A 25,763-nucleotide genomic window follows, 5' to 3' on the forward strand; every position below is an offset into this window, starting at 1 on the left:
AAGAAATATACCTCATCCAGTACAGAGCCAAAGTCTTCGCCCTTGCCTCCTCTCACATATAAACCCAGACAACACTTGTCTACTCGTTTATAAGGATGGGATCTCCCACCAAGTAATTCGAACAGTAGCGTTTTCTTCTACAGAACAAAAGCCAGGAAGACAAGCAACAATGAACGGGTTCAAAAGGAGATGGTGTAAGTGTGAAAGGAAGGTATTTGGGACAACGGGGAGGTGAGCAGCAGGGTGGAGACTGGGAGTGTGGACTAGGACATTAGGGACCTGGACAGGGAGAGGCTGGGGTGAATAGAAAATGAGAAGGAGGGGCGCCTGGATGGCCCAGTAGGTTGGGAGTCTGCCTTCAGCTTGGGTCATGGTCTCAGGATCCCAGGTTCAAGCCCGAGTCAGGCTCCCTGCTCAGCAGGGAATCTGCTTCTCCCGCTCTCTCTGCCTCTCCCTCCGCCTCCTCCCCCCATACTCTCTCTCTCTAATAAATAAAATCTTTTAAAAAAAGAGAAAATGAGAAGCAGTCACAAACGTTGCTTTTTTTCTTGCCTTTCATTTCTCCCATTTTCTCTTTACTCTCTCTGTCATCTTTGTGTTTTGTATATGAGACCAATGTCAGAAAGCGGAGGGAGGAAGCACATAAATGAGTTTCCCTGCTCTACTACTTCCCTCCTCCCCACTATGGTCTTCTACCTCACTCTCCACTTGCCATTCTGAGGCTAAGCTACAAGGACATATCTACAATGTTACAAATATATACTCAAGTATTTACGGGCGATGTAATAATACGATATCTCAGGGATGCAGGCCTGCCTTAAATGATGCAGCAAAACAAAACAAAAATTAGATTGGGTGGGGTAGAGGATAGGCAATACAAGAATGGCTGATCACTGATAATTGCTGAAGTCTGGGGAGGTATATGGGGTCTTATTATACTGTTTCAACTACTATGGTATGTATTTAAATTTCTATAATAAATAATATTCTATATTATATATAGAATAATATATATATATATATATATCCTACATAATAAGAGTACTAATCTGCTNACTACTATGGTATGTATTTAAATTTCTATAATAAATAATATTCTATATTATATATAGAATAATATATATATATATCCTACATAATAAGAGTACTAATCTGCCATATAGTGTGAAATAAAATATTTTGTCTTGTCAATTGCCTATCCACAAAAAGCAACAAAACTGGCTCAATCCTGCAGAGTACTAAAAATGATTCTTTGGGTACCTTGGAAAAAATATTCTTTGAACCTATTAGAGTAGGTAGAGATAGAAGGATTAAAGAGGAACTCTGGAGAATACAAGTTATTACTGTCTCGGACAAGTTCTCTACAGACAAATGCTCCTGCTCATCACCGCTCATCTAGTCTCGTGGTCCCAGGAGCCACGGCTGAGGTAAAGGAGCTACTTTGTATACATTTTCTCCCTCATTTCCTTTGAGTTACACAGTTCACCTCAGGAAAAATACCTGATGTTTATCAGATTTGAATTCTCAAGGTCATCTTCATCTAAATTTTTAGAGGCACTGTTTATAATCCTGTTTTCCACAGGGCATATTAGAAAACATCCTTCCCTAGGAAAACTAGGAGACTAAAGATAAGGTCTGGGGTCCCATATTTCTGTATGATACTTAGTGGTCTTTATGATTAAATTCTTCAGACTAACTTGGAAAAATTTATGCACTAAATATATAAATTCTAACCCCAGGAATTAGTGACCATATTACGTGGGTTCAGGAAACTTCCCAAGGCTTTATGCAAAAAATTATACTTGGGGAATACGGTACTGTAATGAATTCTTCAGTAAGCATTCACTGAGTACCTACGATGTACCAAGCTCTGGATTAGATAGCCTTGTCTTCTAAAGCCTGGTTAAAAATGCCAGCGGAGAGATTTAATGAAGTATAGTGATAATGCAGTCACACACACACACATTATACTTGAATACCCTCTTCTCCACCTACCCAATACTACCAAATTTCAGTTGGGAAAAAAGTGTTTACAAACCATGAGGTCAAGACCACTTGCTGACAATGAAGTATAACTAACTGAATTATAGTTTGGTCAGAGCACACTGCATTGGCAATAGTGTCTTCCTAAGAAGCCCACTTTCCTTTGAAGTCACTTTCTTCTGAAATGCTTCAGAAGGCGATATACACAATCACACAATCATTAACTTTAAAAAGGAACACAAGAGAACACGGACTCAACCTGGAAATGTTCAGTCTTTCATCGTATGTCTGGTATGCTAACTTACTAGATTTCATAAATTCTTACCGTTTCAGGGTCATTTTCAAAAATCTCCCTGGCTTCTTCTTTATTGCACAATTCTTCAATGCATTCTCTTTCAAGATTACCCTTTTTGGTTTCTTCAAACATAGAATTTGCGCGGCGTTTCCTAACCAGGACTTGTGAAGCATGCTGCTTTGACAAAACTGAAGGAAAAAATAAGTTTTTATGAGTAAGCTTTTCATTTCTCCACCTAAAATATGGTATTTTATTAATAAACAGTGAGAATTAAAATCATTGTATAATTGTGAACTGCACAACATTTAAAATCAGTATAGGAAAACTGGGAAGAAAAATATGCAGACACATAAATACTTTGATTAACAACTCAAAGAGCAGGTTTGGCGTGCAAGCTACAGCACTTTCATAATGATCTACGTGAGTAATTCAAGTACATGCATGAGGCCAAACACGGCAGACAATATTTAATCTTTACCTTATTATGACTACACTTGGAAAAAGCAGCATGCTGAAATGACTACATCAACAGTTACACCCACACATCTTTAAAGCTAGAGTAATAAGTTTTCTCAATTTAAATGGAAAACCACATGACCTCTGTAAAGATAGAGAAACGTGGGAGTACAATCCAATCACCTATTTAAAAGATACTTGATGAGCTAAAACATTTGATTTAGTCATACAAAGGAAAAATAAAAATCTTTGGAGAAAGGAAGATCATGTGCAAAGCACAAAATACAGAAGGCAAAGAGAAAACAGTCTAAATAACAGCAACAACAACAACAAAAAAACAAAGTTCAACATCAAGTAACAGACTGGAAGAAAATATTTCATGATATAGAATGGAAAAAAATACATCCAGAATGTATAAACAACTTTTGCAAATTAAAATAATAACAACAAAAATAATAAGCCAATGAATAATAAGAATGTGTGCAAGATTAAATACAAAATAATATAAAGAAAATATAAACAAAACACTATAGTCAAAATCATATCAACATCAACTAAAGAGGAAAATAAAAATGTTCAATAAACATGTGAGATCTTCATTACAAATTTTTTAACTAGGTTTTTGCCCATTAGATTTGCACAAACTTAAAAGACTGATAACATCAAGTCATGGTGAGGATAAGGGGAAACAAGTATTCTTGTATATCAGTGGTAGGAACATATACTGGTAAGCATTATTTTAAGGTAATCTGGCAGTAGATGACAATGTAAAGCACACATACTCTTTAATTCAACAATTCTGCTTGTAAGGATGTCCTGCAGATATGCACCTGAGCTGGAAAAGGTGTATAGAATGTTGAAAAACCGTAATAACAAAAAATTAGAAACAATCTAAATAACTCTGAAAAAGGAAATGGAAAAATAAACTATAATACATTTGTACTGTGGAATAATATGCAGTTATCAAAGAGAAGGAAGATACTCCTGTACCAAAGATCTCCAAGATATATTATTAAATTAAAAATGAAAATTGTGGAATGTCATAATATCGTATAACCCTATGTATATCAGCTATACTTGTAGATATGTAAATAACATGTGGAGAGATACATAAAAAATGGTTTGGAAAGACACTCAAACTACTAATTGCAATTATGTTGGAAAAAAAGAATGGACAGTATGAAGCTTTGGCTTTATTGTTTTAGTGTGTAAGCAACATTACGTTTTAATGAAAAATTTTAAAAGCAAAAATAAAATCTACAAATAATTTTTAAATCCTGACTTAAACCACAATAGAACTTTCACTAAGATGAGTAAGTAATATAAATAGATAAAATTTGTTTTTCTCTTTTTTACCTTATTACCTGGTGAAAAAGGAACACACAAAAATATGTCAACAGAAAGAAGAAAAAGAAAAGCAAAAGGACTAACTAATCAAGCCACCACAATTATTAGTTGAATAACAGAACATCTTTCAAGAGTGAAGTAACTAATGTTATTTTATTTCTCCTACTTGCCAAAACAGAAGTTTAAATATGATGACTAACTAAATACATGGTGTTCGGGTTATATTTTTAACCCTATGTCTTACCATCTTTATCACTATTCGTTAAGATCAAGATTAAATCAAGGCTGTGTGGATCTAACAGATGCTGTTCTGTGAGCACATTACCCGTCAAGTGTATTACTCAGTAATAAATGGAAGACCTATCCACAATGAAAGAATCTGACGTGGCCAGTTATCTCATTTATTTACAGTAGTTTTAAGGATGCTACTTTATAATAAATATAGCAAAAACTGAACCCTTCTGAACCTTGAAGCAAATATGTATCTTTCCAGGGAAAACAATAACATCTTTCTCTGAAAGATAAATACAGTGATGCAATAACAAAAAAATCAATGCCAAATGCATTTAGAAAACTGACCATAAACACATCACTCTTTTGCATTTCTTTCTTATGGAATATTAAGGTTTGGAATTTAGATCTTAATATTGAAGTTTAAGAATCTCTCTTCCCCTACATGTTGACCCCACTGCAGGACACAGGCCAGGTTTGGTAACACATACTACATTCATGTTGTGAAAGGGGAAGTTCTCAAGTGTCCAGAAAGAACCAAGGTGGACATTGAAAGGAATGCTCACATAAGTTTATAGAAGGAGAAGGAAACAAGAAGCCTCCATTATTTTAGAGAAGATGAAATTCACATAAAGAGCATGCAGGATAGTTGCCCTAAGTGCAAAATTAGGACTTAGATCCCGACGTCCAGATCCCAATGTACAGATTACTATCTGCTGCTTCTCAAAAAACAGTAAGAGGTTTCATTTTCTCCACTGATTAGAGGAATCTTAAAAAGGAAAACTGTTACACCTCTACCCTAAAGTAAAATGAAGCTAACAGTAAAAATCTAATTTTGTCTGAATTTGAATGCTTTTGTTTTATTTTACCCAGGTTCAAGCCAATAATGTTTTAAATTTCCATGGTCCTTAATAATTTTCAATGTGTATATTATTTCATTTGATCATCACATAAATAATGTCATAAGCCAGAGGACAGAATTATCACTCCCACTTTCCTTTAGTTACTTGAAGAAAATGAAGCTGAAAGAGGTTACATGATTTGGTCCAAGGTCATAGAGTTAGGATGTGCCGCTAATGGGACAAGAATTTAAATATACCCATCTTCCTAATCCAGTGCTTTCTTCTCTATATCTGCCACTCAAATGCCAACAACGTACTTGATCTTAAAAAAAAAGAAATTATGTGGTTGTGGCATGGACAAGTTTGATATCTTCAATAAGACATTTACTGTCCTTTAGAAAATAAACCNCTCCCAAGAGCCTAAAACTGGGGGGGGGGGGGATTCAAAGATTCCTTTTAAAAAAAAAAAAAAAAAAGTAAACATGACATCACAGATCCAAATTAAGAACTACAGAACTGTAAGATGGGAAAACTATGTGGGTTAGAAGTGCTTTTACCAGCTGCCTCAGTCTATCTGCCCAAACGCACCTACCCTGCCTGACTGCAGGAATGTCTACAAAGTTCCACTATTTATCGTAATAGTCATGGCATATAAGCAGATATATGCTCTTTTTACATTATCTCCATTAATACTAATCACAACTGTTCTAAGTAGACAGTAATTTTCCCATTTTATGCATGAACAAACTAGAACTCAGGGAAGTTGAGTTAAGCTTACCAAGTTCACACAGCTGAGAACAGAAGCCTGCCTCCAAAACCTGTTTTCCCTTCGCATTACTACACTGTCTCTAATCACTTGTTTCACTTCTTTGCGTTAAGAAGTTTTTTCAAGGATCACTGTTAAAACCCGAGTATGTTGCTTGAAAAGTGTTACCTTCAGATTCATATTTTTGGATATAATGTTTAGTTATGAGTCTTTCACATTAGAAGAATGACTGAACTATTTACATTTTTAACTTACCTAAGTCCTCCCTCTTCAAAACAGTGACCATAGCAGTTTGAACAATTATGTCAATAACATAACTACTGTTCAAACATTAACTGGAATTCCTTTTTGAAACCATCTTAACAGCCTTCATATGTTCCCTCTGGTATTTTCTGTGGGGGGCAAATCTTTGTTTTTTGAGCCTAAGATTTGATTGTTTTACCCTCAAAAAAGTTACTTATTGCTACTGGTACTTCATAAAAGCACCTGGAATAAAGATAGTGGGGTTAGCACTGCCTCTGGTCAGAGGAGAATTTCCCAGTGTTCAATTCAGTTCCACTTGGTCAACAGGAGGTCCTTTCCTGAGGCCCCTCTTCTCGCACTGAAGTGTTCAAACTTGCAACTCTCTGTTCAGGAGGGTGGTTAGGACGATGGATCTGCAGGTTGCCCAATACTGATCAGTCAGAGGAGAGTGAGGTTGCAGATGAAAGAGATCCAAGCTTTAGGATAATCCATCCTCTGAATCTTTTCCATTCTGCTCTCTTGTCCTTTGCCAGCATGGTTCTCACATTTTTTCTTCCAAAGCTCATTTCTTTTTTAGTTCTGCTTTCTGTCTCTCCTCTTCCCAGGCCCTACTTGTCTGGCATCCCAAGAATGACGAACTACCCCTAAAAAATGTGTCTGAGAAGAAAATCTCTGGCTAGCATTTGGGTTGGCAGACTGCTTGAATCTTTGTTTCTGCTTCAGTGTGGGAGGAGGCGGGGGAAATTGTTTTCAACGTACAAACAGAACAACTAGATAATACTTTGAGATGTCATTGTGCTTCATGCGTGTCAACTGTTGAAATGACATGTTTTCTTTAGTCAAAGCCTGAGGAAAAATAGAACTGCATGTAATATAGAAACACTGTTAATTAAAAAACATATGTCCAGATATTACCAACTGTATTTAAAACAATCACATAGTAATCAAATGTAAGATTTTTTTTTTTTTTTTTTTGTAAAGATTTCTACTACAGAAGATTTCTAACTGAGGAGGGAGGTTTAAAAATGTGAAGATTGAGGGGCGCCTGGGTGGCGCAGTGGTTAAGCCTCTGCCTTCGGCTCAGGGTGTGATCCCGGCGTTGTGGGATCGAGCCCCACATCGGGCTCCTCTGCTGTGGGCCTGCTTCTTCCTCTCCCACTCCCCCTGCTTGTGTTCCCTCTCTCGCTGGCTGTCTCTATCTCTGTTGAATAAATAAATAAAATCTTAAAAAAAAATGTGAAGATTGCAAGGACCATGAAAACCAAAAGACAGATTTTTAATTAGGCATTTGTCGGCCTATATAATTATTACCAATTTTTGGAGAAGGCTTCGGGAAGAAATGCCATGTCTGGATGCATGCTACAATTCGATCTTTTTTAAGTTAATTTTTTAAAGAGAATTATTACATTTGCTTTCCTCTAAAGTTCTTATTTTTGTTTATATTGAGGACTAGGCTGCTGAGCAACTGATTGTTCTCATATTATTATGTTAAAGGTTGTGTTAGGAAAAGTATTCTCTAAAGGTGAGCTGTGTGTGCAACCATTCTTCAAGAGGACTAAGCAATATGATGAGAAATACTTTAAAAGAGTAAAAAATCATAAGGAATAGATCTGGATAAGAATTTAAATCTGGGGAAGAAAACAGGAAATAATCTGAGTTATATGTTGTATCTATAAAGGTGAGTCCTAAAACATCTGAATTAAGAGAGATGAAGGTTGGCATTTATTTAGAAGGAGAAACTGCCATTGGTGCCATTATAAAAAAAAAAAAAAAAAAAAAAAAAAGCGACTCTCAAGCCCTATTCTGTCTGAGTAGGCAAACAATGCCCGAACTGTTTAGCCACAACAGGAGCAACAGGGACCTCTCCTTACTCGGAGGTTTAATTATAACTTTAATTTACAGCGCCTGGTCTAGAAAGAAAAGAATAAATCAAACACTCTGCCATTGTTTCCTCAAGGTTAAAACATTTGATTGTAGCCAGAGACAGAGAAAGTGGTACATATCCGTTATTCCTTCCAAAACAACAAATACTTCTACCCAAAAGACAGAACAGGCAGCTTACTATTACCGCCCCCCAAAAAAAAACAAACAAACCCCAAAACACAGCATTAATCATTTATTTCACTTGACTTGTCTGCTCTTGGTGAGGGATAAATTACAATACTTGGTTTAAAGGGACTCAGAGTTCAGATTTCAGCAAGGTATGGCGAGGAATTTCGTGGCCCTGTCTCCTCGAGGTAACTACACTGCAAACTGGCCGTCCTTCCTGAGGCTCCAGCAGGAGGCCTGCTTTGTGACCTGCAGAAGATCTTCCACGCAGTCAGTTTTCCCTGTCTTTTTCATCTCCGACACACTCGGACACCAGAACAGCATCTGCTCTTGACGTCATGTACCAAGAGGTTACAGCACAGGAAAAGTTGTGTTTCTGTTCTATTTGACCCATTTGTTAGGATAGCATCAATTTAATACTATTAGTTCACTGGCCTGTGTCTGTGTTTATATTTGGAAAAGCAACAGGCAAACTGTTCCTGGACATTTTTAAAGGCAACAGTGAAAGAGTTGGCCTAATTCTGCACTATCCTACCTCCTTCAGTATCTCCCAGATATGAAGCAAGGCTTAGAAAGACTCAATATGCATCCCCTTTGACTCTAAAGGTATATATTTTTAAGTGCTGATGTGGAAATGAGATTATTTGGAATACCGGTATAGTACTGAGTAGGTATTTATAATTCAATTTCTAAATTTCCACCAGAACGTCAGAATTACTTGTTGACTTTCTAAAAGGCTATAAGACACAGTCTAAATAACAATGGAATAAAATAATTTATTAAGGAGAAGGGAGAAAATGATTGGGATAAGGACTTGGGGAAGAAGGATAATAAAACAAGAAATAAAGAAAAGCACATTTAATATACAGAAACCCACTTAAAAAAAATGGCCACAAAGTAAAAAAACCTACTTCTCCTCTTACACAGTTACAAACAAACAAACAAACCAACAAGCAACTTGTGTCCTACCTGACAAGGCATATGGACTAAATGTTTGGCATTATGGTCTGAATGTTTCTGTCCACTTCCCCGAATTTCTATGTTCAAGTGGAAATCCCCAGTGTGGCTGCATTTGGAAAAGGGACTTCTAAGGAAATAATTAAGGTTAAATGAGGTCATGAGGGTGGGGCCCCAAACCTATAGGATTAGTGTCCTTATAAGAATGAGACATTAGCGAGCTCTATCCCTGCAAGCATACAGACCCTGAGAAAGGCCATGTGAGAACATAGTAAGAAAGCGAGGTCTACAAGCCAAGAAGGGAGCCCTCACTAGAAATTAAACTGGTCAGAACTTTTATCTTGGATTTTCCAGCCTTCAGAACTGTGAGAAAATAAATTTCTCTTCTTTAAGCTATGTCATCTGTGGTATTTTGTCAGAGCAGTCTAAGCGGACTAATACATAAGGCAAGGAGGTTAATGACTATTTCTAGCTGTTCTTTAAAGTTAAGGGATGAACGGAAAAATAGAATGGACTACTTCTCTCCCACCCCAAAAAGGTCACCCCCATTTTTTTCCTATTGCATTGACAAAGATTTAAAAAGAAGTTAATGTTCAATATTGGCAAAGATGAGAGCAAGTAGGCACTCTTAAATCTACTTTTAAAAGCAAATTTCCAGAGAGAAATCCAACAATATGTATTCGAAACCTGTAGCGATTCTATTTCTAGGAAATTAATCTGAGGAAACAAACAGGATATATGTAAAGAAATATGTATGAATATGTGCATCACAATATTATTATTATTTTTTTAAGATTTTATTTATTTATTCGACAGAGATAGAGACAGCCAGCGAGAGAGGGAACACAAGCAGGGGGAGTGGGAGAGGAAGAAGCAGGCTCATAGCGGAGGAGCCTGATGTGGGGCTCGATCCCGTAACGCCGGGATCACGCCCTGAGCTGAAGGCAGACGCTTAACCGCTGTGCCACCCAGGCGCCCCCATCGCAATATTATTGATACAAGCAAAACACTGGAAATAATCTAAATTTCCAAACATATCTTTTTGATAAAATATATTATGATGAACTTATATGAAGGAAAATTATAAACCTATTTAAGTGTGACAGATTTAATTGATAAGAAAACCATCATCATATTTTTAGGTGAAATAGCAAGTTAAAAATATTAGAAAAAAATAGTATTACAGCACAATTCCATTCTCTTATGTTTGTATTTTAATTTCCTAAGTGTATGTATATATATATATATATATATGCAGACAAAGTTGCTTAGAAGAATATAGGGCAAAACATCACTTTGGTTAGTGGGACTATCAATGCATTTTTTAGTGCATATCTGTATTCCCAAATTAGATTATATTAATCATGGATTACCTGAATGGTTTAAAAATGTTAGGGAGTCAGTAGGATACAGCTAGTAATTTAAGCAGGAAAAGATGTTCAATGACGTCAAAAGGTCAAAATGGAACCCAAGGAAACTTTAATATTTAAGGGAAAACAGAGATCATCAAAACAACAGAAGTAGAATGAGTAACATACACATAGAGAGAAAGAAAATTTGAAGATAATGCTTATAGACATAAAAGGAGGTCAATTTCAAAAAGATAAGTTTCAACAGCATCAAATGTTGCAAAGAAGTTATTAATAATAGCAGCCCCTGGGTGGCTCGGTCAGTTAAGCATCTGACTCCCAATTTCTGCTTGGGTCATAATCTCAGATCCTGAGATCGAGCCCTGCCTTGGGTTCCACACTGAGCAGGGAGCCTGCTTTGGATTCTCTCTCTCCGTCTCCCTCTGCCCTGACACCCTGACTTCTGCTCATGTGCGTGCATGCTCTCTCTGTCTCTGTCTCTCAAAAAAAAAAAAGTTATTAATGATAATTACCATTATTTAGGATGAGAGCTAAAATGTAGTTGATTTAACAACAGAATCACTGTTAACATTTCCAATCACCAATACCAGTGGGAGGGTGAGAAGGAAGAGAGAAAACAGAGACTCATAGAATAAACCACTTCCTCAGGAAGTTCAAATGAGAGGAGGAAGAGAATGTGGGGTAACAACTCTCGCTAGAGGGAGAGTAAAGGTAACATTTTCCTAAAGTTGGGAAGGTGCATCACAGAACAGCTGTGAAATACCATGAGAAAATGCCAAATATGCCATTTGAAAGATGGAAACTATCACACAAATGCCAGAAGTTGTATTTTTACCATTTCTATGATGATGTAAAAGCCATTGTTCTTGAATGTGTCTTTTTAAAGTCCATTCCAAAAAATGAACAAGAGGACTAAGAAGAATTATACTAACGGCCTAGAACTAGTGAGAGCCAGTTCCTATTACTTTAATCACAGTATAAACACTCAGAATCTAGATAAATTATCCTTATTTCACTTCCCCTCAAGCCTGAAGGAGTCAATTTCCATATTTAGAATAATGTAATATAAATAAAACTCATAAATGAAATGGTGTTTTCATACTGAAGTAACACAAGTTATCATATCTATTAAAACCAAAAAGGTAAGCAAGGAATAAAAAGCATCAGAACTCTACTTTCTAAAGACACTATTAAAATGTTATCCATTTTCTTCCAATCTTTTGTGTGCAGTATTTTCTTGTCTAAAATTACTGAATTCTTGCCCATCCCCCCAAATTATTACAATTGTTTACTTATATGTATTTCCCAGATATATGTAAAATAAAGTAGGAATATTTAGGTAAAAAGGATTTGCATCACCCAATAGAAAAAGAGTCAAGACCTATTATTATATGTTTTTGCATCATCAAGGAGAGTTTTTTTTCTTCTAGCATTAACACAACATTACCCTCAATCAAAGCTTAACAATTTAATGATAATTTGAGTTTTGATAATGTCACATATCATCTTGCCCTTTTTGATTAACAGACTGGGTCCAAAAACCCCAATCCTACACCTGATAAAAATTCCAATGTCTCTCAAGACTTCTGCCTCCTTTTGGAGCTGAGGTTCTTAAAAGTCACTATTGGCTTTGTGTGTTTGCGTTCACTAAACTCTTCACCTTGGTTGTATCTTATGGAACTATTCTCTTCTCTTCATTTTTAATCCAGTTAGATTCGGAAATCAACCTCTTCTGAAGAACCCCTGGAGGTCGGTGACAACGGAGAGGTGCAAAGAGCTATAGTTTACATTAAAGCAACTTTAGCAATTTAAAGTAGAGTCTTAAGAAAAGCCAGTTCCTAAAGGTCCTCTGTCCCCTCACATACAATAATTTCTTACTGGATGGGGCGCCTGGGTGACTCAGTCAGTTAAGCATCCAACTTTTCATTTCGGCTCAGGTCACGATCTCAGGATTGGGAGATGGGAGCTCCTCGTTGGGCTCCATGCTGGGTGTAGAGCCTGCTTAAGATTCTCTCTCCCTCTCCCTGTGCCCCCTCCCTCTGCCCTCCCCCTGCCCGTGCTCTCTTTTCTCTCTAAAAAAGAATAAATAAAGGAGACATTCATAAAAGATGTACTGTCTTGCCATATGGCTCAGCTTCTTTTCTCCCTTCTCTGACACCTTCTCTCCTTCTCTCTCCCTGGTTGCCTCCTACTTCCACCCCTGCAATTTCTATTCACTTCTAATACAGACAATTTAGCAACCTTTTCTCCTATTTCTTTAGACACCAGCACGATTCAAATTTTAAGTGTGCATAGGAATTACCTGGAGTCTTCTTAAAATGAATATTCTGAATCAGTAGGTCTGGCATGGGGCCAGAGATGCTTCATTTCTAATAAACTCCCAGGTAATGCTGCTGTTACTGGTTCATCAACTAGTGGTTCATGAACTATTCTTGAATAGCAAAGTTATAGGCCATGTTTCCAGGACTTCAGTTTCTAAACCTAAAGCAATTTTTTCAAGGTAAAATAATAACAATTCTCACAAAAGGAATAATTTCAGTACTAACTGTTACCATATATTTTTCACCCTGCTACATTAACAGCCAATTCAATATCAATATACTATGCCCCCAGCTTTGGTCTGTTGGGCATAGTTAATTATGCCCTCTCTATTTAAGATAGTTAATTCAACCTCACAGTTTGTAATATATATTACTAAAAGTTAAATGAAAAATATGTGTTTTGCTTCTCTTAGAGGAAGAAACAGTAATCTTAACCTTAGAGGAAGAATATTTGTAACAGAGACAATGCTGACCAAATATTCCATGCGATTCCTTGGGTTGGGACTATTAGAATTATATGAAGTGAGTTCTGTCACTTTCATGCACAAGCACACCTCCTCCATTGGTCTCCTCTCTCCTTCCTCTCACTGGAGAGATCAATGCACTTGGGAGAGGATACTGCAGATGAGACCTCGGCTCTGATAGACCCCTTGATCTTAGCTTTGTGAGACCCTGAACAGGTCCCTGGACTTGTACCTGGACTATGAGTTTTAAGATGCTGAGTTTGTGAACCTGGTTACACAACAGCAGAAAACCAATACAAAAAGGCATATACAATTTTGAATCAGGTTAAATGTATTAATATTGCTAATTTCATTCCATGTGCTAGCTAGGGTCACCAGTTTCAGTTCAAACAGTTGGCTTGGTTGGCTAATGCCATCCTAGACAAAACTTTGGCACACGCTAAATAACTCTGAAAAGCCAGACATTCCTTGGCATAATATTAAAGAAAGAATTCACAAGGACTAGGAGACAGATTCTGGCTTGAATCTTTCACATGGTTCCTACCTATTCACTTTCTCATTTATCCATCCCACTCCCCAGTATGAAATGAAATAATATATGTTCATGATTATCATAGAAATCAATTAGTAAGGAAATCACTGGGCTTTCTAAAAAGCATTTTACTGGCTGTTCTCCCTAGATTGGAAACGCTAATGGAAGGGGCTGCAATGAAACTGGGCTCCCAGATCTCAGGTGGAATGAGAGGAACCTGGGGTGGCTGAGCTTAGGTGGGAGCTCATATTCACATGAATCAAAGTCAAGACGAGTGTAGTGATCAAATCTTGGAGAAAGAATTAACAGGTGAAGATCTCCCTAGAATGAGATGGGAAGACAACCCATAAAATTCTTCAGTTTTTTCTCCAAAAACTCCCTAGGTTAGTAAATAGAGGCTGTACAATACAAAGAAATCACCACCTCTCCTTAATTACCAATCTTTAATCAGTTGATGGATCCAGAACTTCTTGAATGAAGGAGAGGGGAGATGCCCTTGAAGAAGCATCCTGTACACAGAGAACTTTTCTTCTTGTTTTCTCCCACGCAGATTAACTGCACTGGGTAATTGCACTAAAGGAAGAGATTCCAAAAACCTTTAGTGATTATTAGATATTGGCCTCCAGAGAAGCAAAACATCTAAAATCTAAGGTTTGTTGCTTAGAACTAAGGCCTATGGGGGTCAGCTGATTAAGGGGATTGTGTCTGTGAAGTACTAATTATAGGTCCAATAAAACTCAGACTCCAAGCTGTGATTCCTTCCCCAGGCATGAACTATTTTCAGCACCAATTTGGTCATGCTGGAATATTCCTGCCCAAGTAAGAGACAAGTTTTTCTATACCTGGGTGTTCAACGCTGAAATGGAAGGATACATATTGTCAGACACTTTATTGTTGAGGCATATTCCATTTTTGGGTATTCTACTCTTGTCTGTTTATCGTATGAGTCCAAAACCTGCCAGATGTAGATGGAAACCAGAATAAGAAAATGCTCTCGGGGCGCCTGGGTGGCACAGTGGTTAAGCGTCTGCCTTCGGCTCAGGGCGTGATCCCAGCATTATGGGATCGAGCCCCACATCAGGCTCCTCTGCTATGAGCCTGCTTCTTCCTCTCCCACTCCCCCTGCTTGTGTTCCCTCTCTCGCTGGCTGTCTCTTTCTCTGTCAAATAAATAAAATATTTATTAAAAAAAAAGAAAAAAAAGAAAATGCTCTCTAGCTAGTTCAAAGTTCAATTCAAATAGTCTGTCAGTCAGAGTAGCCAGTGACCCATCAGATCCAATTGTGTCAAACTGTCCCTAGGATGGCAGGGTACTTTGGTACTATCCAGGATACCACAGCAAGCCCCCAAAGAAGAATTTCAGTAAAGGTCCTTACAATATGAGAGCAAGTCACAATTCCTTCTGCCAGTAATTAGTCCACCTTTGAGAAACTGCTCTTGGCATCCTTTGGGATAGTGAAGTCTGCAAATCTGACCACAGGACACCTGGTGACCGGGTGATTTAAACAGCTTATTGTGAACTGGATGCTACCTTTTCCATCCAGCCAGAAACTTAGTTGTGACAGCAGTGTGGCTGTGACATGTTCCAGTGGTGTGACTAGGATGGGACTAAAGGCACAACTGAGTGGCCTATGCGGGTTGCTTACTCTCCTGACGTGAAGAAGTCCTCCCTCAACCCCCCCCCCTTACAGATTCATGAGGAAAAGCCTATGACCAAACTACTGAGGATGAAAATCAACCTACTGAAGACCAAATCTCTAATTGACAGGTACTTCTTTGTGACGGACCAACTCAAGCCAGAGGGAGACCTGCTATGAAGCCACAGCCTGCAATGAACAAACAAACGACAGCCTCTCTCAGGGGTGATCCTGAGAAGAAACAGAATGTTTGGAGAAATGAAAACCTCAAAATGGGCAGACATATACACAGTATTTCTCATTGTTCACTTTGCTTGGAGTGAGATAAGGAGCTATTCTCCTTTCTGAATGGCTATAAATGGTCTATCTAGTTCAGAGACCCATAAAGAGCTAGATATCAAGTCTAGAGACGGGGATGTTCGGCAAGAATTGCCCAGAGCTGAGCCTATTTGTGTTCCAGGTAAATACTCCCAAAATAGCCCCACACCAGAGAAGTTCTTAATAGTAAGAGGGGACATAATGGTCCACTGAAGGATTGTCCGTTGTGTTTCTTTTCAAGGCAATCTTGTGCAAAGGTCACAAACTCCAAAATCTACAAGTGTCAGATAGGTTCCATGAACAAGGGAAGAGAATTTGGTGAAGGGCAACAAGGGATGCTTGGAATTGCGGCAAACTAGAGAGACCGTATTCTACCTCAAGAACGCAGCTTTGAATCTTACCATGCTGGAGGGTGCATGCGGGGTTGCCAGATCTTCCTTTGTTTGTTTTTCAGGAGAGGTCATAAAACAAACTTTTTAGATGAAATTTCCTGATTTTTAAATGCCATGAGGGCCAAACACACAAGTCTGTGGGCACATTTGGTGCTAAGGCTGTCACTTGCTATGTCACTTGGTCTACTGTTGCTTGATACTTGTAAAAAAAAAAAAAAAAACCTAGTCAGAGTGGCAAGGATGGAGACGACATATTGACTCAACTAGATAGACTCTTCCTCACTAAGATCCACTGGGCTCTCACTACTAAAAAAACACCACATTTACCAGCAGAACTGCCATTCCTTTTGCTGTCAGATGTTAGACATATTGTGAAATCCATCAGATCCTAGTGGATGGTTGATTAGTTAGGGCTCTTTTACCATGCAGGAGCACCACATTGTACTAGAGATATTCATTCTGTATTTGGATTTAGTTTTTCTATTGGTACCACTATTGGTAGACTCACTTAAAGCTTTATGCTAAGCCACACAACTTTATCTCTAACTAAGGAATTAACTCCACAGTTAAGGAAGTAAGTCAATGGGATGATTGTTATGGTTTTCTTGGGTCTTACTGTGTACTCTAATACCTAAAAGGAGCTAGTCTTGTAGGATGATAGATTGACTAATTATTGAAGGCTCTGTTACTGCCTTTTCAGACACAACACTATCTTCAAAAATGTGGTTTATAAATTGTGGTATGTTTTTGGAGGCCCCTCACTGGCTCAGTCATAGAGCATGCAACTCTTGATCTCAGGGCCATGAGTTCGAGGCCCACATTGGGCGTAGAACTTACTTTTAAAAAAAGGGGGTATTTTGTACCAGACATCATTAATATATAGTGCTTTATTTCCCTAAAGCAAAAATACACAGGTCAGAAATAAAGGTAGAAAGGGAAGAAGTCCTTGTCATGATATGATGCATAGTGACTTATGGATTGAATGGTGTCCTCTAATACCCCAGTACTTGCAAATATGATCTTATTTGGAAAAAGGAGCTTTGCAGATGATCAAGTTAAGACAACGTCCGTAAGGGTGTGCTCTAATCCAATATGACTGATGTTTTTTATCAAAAGAGGAAATTTGGAATAGAGACACTTGTGTACAAAGGGAAGATGATGTGAAGATAGGGAAAATGCCATCTACAAGCCAAGAAATGTCTGAGGCTCCCAGAAGTGAGGAGAGAGGCGTGAACATTCTCCTTCACAGCTCCCAGAAGGAATCAATCCTGCTGACACCTTAATCTTAGACTTTGTTCCCAGAACTGAGAGACAATAAATTCTGTTGTTTAAGCTACCCAGTATGTGGTACTTTATTACAGCAGCGTAAGAAACTAATTCAATGACCCATTCTCAATTTTTTTTGCCTTTTTTTTCCTTGCAACTGTCTTTTGCTCATCTAGGAATTGGTAAACCAAGAAGAAATACATTCACAATGGGATCTAATATATTTTCCACTGAATTAGAGTCTGAGATGGCTATGAAGCCATTTTAAGTTCTTTATTCCTGTTGAAAAAAATTAAAAAGACGATTATACTGGTATGACAATAATCAAGGCAAAATAGTATTGTTGCCACGTCTAATTCAAGTGTAGGAGTGCTGCTCCTTCAAGATGACTATTATACACAACAGAAATTGTAAAAGAAGAGACGGATACAACCACCCACAGGTAGGAACAACAAGGCTCAGACTCTTCATGAATAAAGGTGTGGTTCATCTCAGAGAGAAGACAAAAAAATCAAGCATTAAAGGAACTGTGTGAAAGCAAGAGACATGTGAACTGAGGAGTGTAGGAGGAGGTCACAAATACCAGCTCCCACTCAAAAGGAAGACAGACCACCCTAAAGTACTTGTATTTTTTTGCTTGTCTTTTAAGCATGATTATTCTTTGGCATATGAGATGGATTGGTACACTACAATGTATTATTTCATCCATAACGCACAGAACAGTGACATGGGTCTGTGACAGAACGAGAGGAGGCACAGACATCACTCGATGACAGTAAACTGAGAAATGGGAGCCTTGAGCCTTCCTCTTTGGGTATGATGACTGGAATCTATGAAGGAGAAGGTCCTTTCTGCTGTACCTGAGTTCTTAGTTATTTGCATTATATTAAAATATGTGCATTATACTTGAAGTGCCCAATGGCGTATATGGAAAGAAAGGCATGTGTGTATGTTGTGCAGCCAATAATTAGCATGTGTAGACTTCTTTGTTTCTGCGTTCTTTGCAGCTTCCCTTCCTTTGTGGGAGCTGTGTGGACACTTCTCCTGATTCTAGGGAACTATCAGTCACAGGACTCCAGAGACATGTTCAACCAAAATGATCAAGTTCTCTCTCCCGAGAATTTCAATCATGGGCAGAGACACCCAAGGCTAGAAGACAGTTAGAACCCAGTCCTCTGACAGCAGCTCCTAACACAGTGAGCACATGAGTTCCCATTACACAGATCACTGAAATGCCTAAGTCCCTGGCTTCTGTTGCCCTACTTATTCAGCATGCCATTCAGTAGTCTTCCAATAAATCCACTCAGCGTCCTTCTTTCCTTCCTTTTCCCTCTCCCTTCTTCCTTCCTTCCTTTCTTAGTTAGCAAAGTTCATTATTGTTGCTTGTAGCTAAGGAATATTGATATGTGTACTATCAGGCTTCTTATTTTTTTCTCATAATATGTTGAAAGTTTAAATGTAGATAATTTTGGGGCACCTGGGTGGCTCAGTTGGTTAATTGCCTGTCTTTGGCTCAGGTCATCATTTCAGGGTCCTGGCATCGAGCCCCATGTCAGGCTCCCTGCTCAGCGGGGGCTCTGCTTCTCCCTCTCCCTCTGCACCTCCCCCTGCCTTGCTTGTACATTCTCTCTCTCTCTCAAATAAATAAATAAAATCTTTAAAAAAATAAAATAAATATAGATCATTTAGCTGTAAAGAGGATGTTGAACTTGGTGGACAGAAAAGGTCTATTATGAAGTATTACTGTGTATCCTGGAGTAGAACTGATGGTAAGAGAATATGGCACAGGGTATCGTTGTTGTACCAGAAACTGTCTCTGACTCTTCCTAAACTTAATAAAATCTCTCCATCAGTGCAACATTTTGTACTCTGAAAAAAAGGGAATAAAAAAAAAAGGTAAACAATGAAAGGACTAATTAGAGAAGGAAAGAGGAGAGTAAAAAAGAGAAAGTAAATAGAAGTCAGTAATGTCAAGGGTAGACTGCACCCACCTAGCAGTGGAAGTCTGGATAGGACCAAACTAGCACAGCCAGAGAACATTCCCTCTCTCCTGTTTCTCCTCACCACAGCCCTTAGTGGCAAATGATGGAATATGTAGACAGTATATATTTTAAATCTCTCTCTCTTCCCCTTTCTATTTATTAAAAATATGAGATAGTAAAAGTATCTTTCATATATATAAATGTCTGCAAAGTCAGTTAACATCTCTGACCAATTCTTTATTGTTAAAGTGAAGAAGTTGAACTGGATAGTTTCTAACAACTCTCAAAACTAAAACTGTGACTTGTAAACCTTTTTCTTTAAAATAGCAACTATATTTCCATGGACTAATCAATGAATTATAAATCAAACATTTAGAGTTCTAATTCTATCTCAAATGTAAAATCTTAGGGAGTAAAAACATTCCATCTGTACCTCAGTTTCCCCAACAGTTAACCAGAGATGATTTTTAATCCAATTAAACTACTCATACTTTTTAAAATAAAGTCATTTAGGGCCAATTATTCTTTATGTCATATATTTGTACTATTAATTTCTCCATGTTATCATAACAGGTGTATTTTACCATATGTATGGTTTGTTTACTTGTGTGTAATACGCACTGACATATACATCATTTTTAACTCTGTCTAGATTCAGTGAAAATGGAACAATCTCTACAAAAAGCAAGGTTTAGCACGTTTCTGTGATGACAAGCAGTGAATCTGGAAAGCTACTTTTGCCTCTTTGGTTACCAGGCAAATATCTGATTGTTGTAATGAACTACATAAATAATGAATTTGCGCATATGGTCCACATACAGGCTTAATGATATGGTTTGAACAGCAATGCAGATACTGCAGCTCTTTAAGATCAACAAATCATGTTTAATCTTTAAATCAGAATTTTAAAATACCTCATTCATCCTGATCAGTAACTAATACAAACTAGTGGAATGTTAATAAATTCCTACTTAATTCTCCTAAAATTACCATCTTTGAAAAGTTTCCACAGGAGCTTTAGGCAGCCTAAAAGTTTTTGCAATTCAGAGTTTATCTCTCCCATGCCATTTCCTGAGACTAAAACGTAGCACAAGTAAGCATTTTTAATCAACGATCATGCTTAAACTTTGAAAACAAACAAATTAACTGGCAATCAAAATGTACTAAATGCCAAGGGGCGCCTGGGTGGCTCAGTCGGTTAAGTTGCTGCCTTCAGCTCAGGTCAGGATTCCAGGGTCCTGGGATGGAGCCCCACATGGGGTTCCCTGCTCAGTGAGGTGTCGCTTCTCCCTCTCCGTCTGCCCCCCCCCCCGCTTTTGCGCGCATTCTCTTTCTCTCCCTCAAATAAATAAATAAATAAATAAAATCTTTTAAAAAAACCGAAAATGTACTAAATGCCTTGATCTTCCTTATATACTTTTCAGACAAAACTCAATATCCTGCCTTGAACCCACCTGTGGGAACATAAAGAACTGGAAATACAAAGATAAAGTACAGAGAATTCATTCCATGACATCAGATCAGTGACAGTGTCAAAAATACTTAGTACAAAATGATCTGAGAAACAACATTTAGCAGTCCTTTTTGATTTCAAGGTTAGAAACCTTTTGATTTCAAGGTTAGAAAATAACATCTGCCTTCTGCTATGCAAACCAGCAGTGATCCTAAAACAATTGGTTTGTCAATGTTGCGATAAGCAAACCAAGCTCAAAGTCCAGAAATTGCAAAAGGGAGGAAAATTTCAGCAAGGGGTGCCGGCTGGGGACAGCCACTTGTACCAAGAGAAAACATAGTAGGCTGCCTTTTTCTCACTATTGTTATACTGGAAAGTGCTCATCCTTGTCCTCTGGGAATTTCAGCTGCTGAGGGCAAATGGGTAGGTGCTGTAATTCCTTCATTGGTATTTAAGTGTCGCCCAGGTTCCTGAATCTGTCCAGTAGCCAACAGTTGACTCCCAGGGCAGGGCAAATATTGCCCCTGCCCCACCGTTACACTGCCCGCTAGATCCTCTGGCTGCTTCCGTCAGCCCGGAGACTGCTGGCACTTACTGGAAACTTTCTAGCAGGCTGCAGCCCCAGCAAAGAAAATCCTACCGAGAGGGCTCCCAGTTTAGTCGGAGCTGCTGGGGAAAGAAGATAGCACGCTATTGATTACTCACAGTTTGCCTCGGAGACGGGGAGCACTAGGACGAGGCACGCAAGCAGCGCCCCACAGCGCCCACCCAGGACCCTCATTGCGAAGCGGGCGGAGGCGCGGGCGGGGACCAGGACGGTGGCGCGTCGCGGCGGGGACCTGCGAACCCGGGCGCCGCTCACTGAGGACTGCGGCGCGGCGGCGCCTGCGAGCGAGCGCTCCGGCGGAACAGCGGGAGCCGAGGGCGGGGGGGACCGCCCGCTCCCAGCCCCCAGCCGGAGAGGGGAAGTGATAAGGAGGACATTTCCAGGAAGCTTTTCGAAGCTGGGGGCAGGGCTCAGGGAGAGTGGTGGAGGCCTAGTAAACAGAGTCGAGACATCCTTCCTCGTCCCGTGTTGCGTTCCCTGTCTCCGCGCTGTGAACTTTCCCAAGGAGAAGAGGAAGGAAACGTAGTAGAAACCGCCAGCGAGCTAGGGTGAGAGGCTGAGTGGCCCGGGGAACTTTGAGAACTCAGAGGACGGGGTGTCCAGGCTTAGAAGGAAAAATCCTGCAGAGACAGACTGACGTTGGGATGAAGACATTAATCAAACCTAGAAGCGAGTAGCTCCAAGAAGGCGCCAGAGAACAGAGATAATGGAAGCAAACGGGATAGTTTTGATCATCCACGGCTTTCTTTTGTTCTTGCATTTATGGTGTTTTAAAAAAATGAGAATGTATCGAATTCCATCACCTTCAATCAGCTCGTTTTGGTTTTTGCAATATAACCTCTATATTTTGTGCTTAGATATACACATTTAAAGTGTTAGGTAATGTTTAAGGCTGCGTCTGGAGCTTTAAACGCCTGATTCAAATCTCAATACTTTTATCACTTACTAGTTCTGTAACTTTAAGAAAATTGCTTACCTCTCTAAGCCTCAGTTGTATCGTCTGTAAAATGGGGACACTAGTGGGTTTTCATAAAGTTAATGTAAGGATTTAAGAGATAACACATGTAAAGCAATTCCTATGTGCTAAATAGTATTACTGAAAGCATATTTACTATAATCACTTCCAGAATTTCTGCCCAAATGAGCCTGTCAATTGATTTCTTGTGTGTGTGTGTGTGTGTGTGTGTGTGTGTGTGTGTGTGAAATTCTAGAGGCTGATCATCTTTCAAGGGTCTCTTCTAGCTCTAGCTTTCTGTGGTTCTGTAACCCAGCCAGATGGAAGCTGATATTAGAGTCGCTTTTTCTGATAAGAACACTTTTGAAGGGATTATTGAATATATCTATCACCCTTCCCTTTTTGAAATTCTTTTCCTTCTTGCTGTGTCTGACTCTACCATGTCAATTTATTTACCAGTTTATTCCCAGCCCTAAGTGATTTAATTCTTAATATAATTCTAATCTCTGTAGAATTCTTTGGTGTGCTAACAATCATAGCATTTAACAAAATGACCTTTAGGTACTATATTTAACTTTTAAGTTTAAATGCATTTAAGGTAGGAGTCTTTCAAGTAAATGTTCGATTTGGGAATCTCCTTATCTTATGAGGAGGAATTAAGGGCACAAAAATCTCAAAATTTCACAAGGAGAGAAAACTTCCAAAATCATGAATCAACAACATTCATAGCCATCTCCAATATACCCAATATAAAAAAGAATATAAAAATTTTGAAGAAGGTAATGTTAGAGAAACATAAGTTACCCAAAAGAAAAATCTTGCTCTCCTAAAAACTTCAGGAGATAGAATGGTTGTTGCCAGGAGCTGGGGAGTAAGGAAATGGGGAGATGTTGATAAAGGTTATATAATAGTTTATATACCCTTTCACAGCATGGTGACTATAGTTAATTATACTATATCATATAGTGAAATTTGCTAAGAGAGTACATCTTAAGTGTGTTCTCAAAAGGAAAAAAAAGGAAGGGTAACAATGTGAGGTGATGGATGTGTTAATTATTATCATATTGTACATTTTAAATATATTACAATTTTGTCAATTATCCCTCAATAAAGCTGGAAAAAGAAATCAAGTAACATTTAGGATGCTAAATAATCCCTGGGGGATTAAATAAGAGTCTTAGCTAGAACGACAGCAAGGTTGTTTTCATCTTTCAGAATAAACTAGATTACACTATGGTGAAATAGTCATGGAATTACAATGATTTAAGGTAAGTGTTTATTGCTTACTCATGGGAAGTTCATTGCAGGACTTTCTGGGCAGACATTCTCATTGTGTTTGTTCAGCATTCCATACTGTTTTGATTTTATAGTATTTCAAAGTTAACATAGTCTTCCACAATTTCCATTTCCTCATATTTCACTGGTCAAAGCAAGTCCCATGACTTCTAGATGATGGGAATAACTATCTCATATGTTTGGAAAAGGAAAAGAAAACTGAAAATAGTGTGCAGTGCTTATGTCTACCAATCCACTTAATGTATTGAAAAACTAATAGTCAACTTAGTTTACTAACGGACTGGCTGTATTTTGGTGCCAGAAATGTTTGGTAATGTATTGTTCTGAGGGAAGACATGAAGTAGAATATATTTTTGGGGAACAAAAGGGGTGTTGAGTATAGTTCCAGAAATGTTAATGGAACATCTACATAGTAAGTCCTTTCAGGCATAGGAGTAGTTCTCCAAGAGAACATGTTTTAGAGGGATTAGGTCAGATCTTGGAGAGTACATATGAGAAGCTGAAGGAGGAATGACTAGTGAGATCCAGAATAGTACATAATTGTGAAAATTCAAGGGAGGAAAGAGCTTTAGAAGAGTTGACTGTATTAAATGTATTAAGTGATGAAAAAGAAAATGAGAACTGACTTAGTAATTAGGAAGATATACTACATTTAAAAATGTGCTTTGAGTAGTTCAATGGGGCAGAACCCCAATCACAGTAAATTGATAAAAAGAGTGAACAGAAAAAAAAAATAGTGCTTTAGGGTTTTAGTGATAAGCCACCAGTTTAAAAAGTTGAGTTGTGAAAGTAAAGAGTTAGCAGAACAGTACTAATTTGGCGCATAGCTGAGGAGGAGTTGTAGATCTTTCCTGCCTTGCCTTCTTACCCCCTCCCCACCCTGGAAATTATAGTAAAAAAATCTAGTGAAAAAATGGAGACCCGTATATTTCAGATGTTGGATCAAGAAGAAATAATCAGAGGAACAGGATTTCAGAAAAGTTGAAACATAATTTTGTCAAAGTCTCAGGAAAGTTAACCTTGGAAAAGATGAGGTAGATGTCTTCACTGAGAAGTAACAGATAACAGGAAAGAAAATTCATGAAGGTATAATCTAACTTTCTTCATTAGCACTGTAGAATAGAAGTATTATTGTGTCTGGACAGTACAGTCTGGGCAGAGAAAGCATCCGGCACTGATGAAGGGAGGATTCAGTTAGGAGAACCAGTACAGGTCATGCAGCCTTGAGCAACTGAAAAGAAATTTGAAGTTATCAAGTCAGGATAATGAAAAGAGTGAACAAGTTCCCTAGCAGTTTGAAGAAAGAGATAGGAAGAAACACGCCATAAATGTTTATTAGACAGATAACACCAACTTCAAAATCTGCTATTATTTGTTAGAAACTGCACTTAAGCTTTATTTCTTTCATTTCATCACCTTGGCAACCCTGCAAAGTAGGTATTTTCATTCCCATTTTGCAGATGGGATACTTGGGTTCAGAGACGGTGAGCTGTAAGAAATGTATCTGAGTTGAATCAGGGTTACATGAATGAGTAATAGAGAGAATAATTTTAAAACTGAATCTGTTGTGGGGTGGTGGGTGACCAGTTGGTTAATCCTCTGACTCTTGATTTCAGCTCAGGTCGTGATCTCAGGGTCTTGGATTGAGTCCTGAATAATGCTGAACTCTGTGTCTGCTTGAGATTCTCTCTCCATCTGCTCTGCCTCCCACTCATGCACATGTGTGCTCTCTCTCTCTCTAAATAAAATAAATAAATAAAATACAAAACAAAAACAACAAAAAACTAAATCTGTTGTAGTAAACCATTGTCTTCCCGTGAATACACTGGGCATCTCAGGGCCCTCTCCCTTTTACCAAGATTTGAAAAAATAGATTTAATTAGAAATGGAATGGACAGACAGGTCCCTACATATCATGTGTGCATTTTTTCCCCCTACAAGAATGTACTTGTCATTTCTTTTCCAAAAATATCTGAAGGAGAAATGCAGATAGTACATATCC

The 25,763-nt window shown here is 38.3% G+C and overlaps 1 protein-coding gene across 1 annotated transcript in view; it reads right to left on the reverse strand.

The window, feature by feature from the left end:
- Nucleotides 1–21,982, reverse strand: part of PROS1 (protein S) — a 60,290-nt gene extending 38,308 nt beyond the window's left edge. Inside the window, exons 1-2 of the mRNA XM_002929313.4 lie at nt 21,609–21,982; nt 2,309–2,466 (exon numbers count right to left, since the gene is read on the reverse strand). Coding sequence (XP_002929359.3) covers nt 2,309–2,466; nt 21,609–21,684 — 234 coding nt within the window. The 5' untranslated portion in view covers nt 21,685–21,982. The remainder of the gene's footprint in view (nt 1–2,308; nt 2,467–21,608) is intronic.
- Nucleotides 21,983–25,763: the final 3,781 nt, after the last annotated feature.

The sequence above is a fragment of the Ailuropoda melanoleuca genome, chromosome 1 (genome assembly GCF_002007445.2).
Source record: "Ailuropoda melanoleuca isolate Jingjing chromosome 1, ASM200744v2, whole genome shotgun sequence".
NCBI lineage: Eukaryota > Metazoa > Chordata > Mammalia > Carnivora > Ursidae > Ailuropoda > Ailuropoda melanoleuca.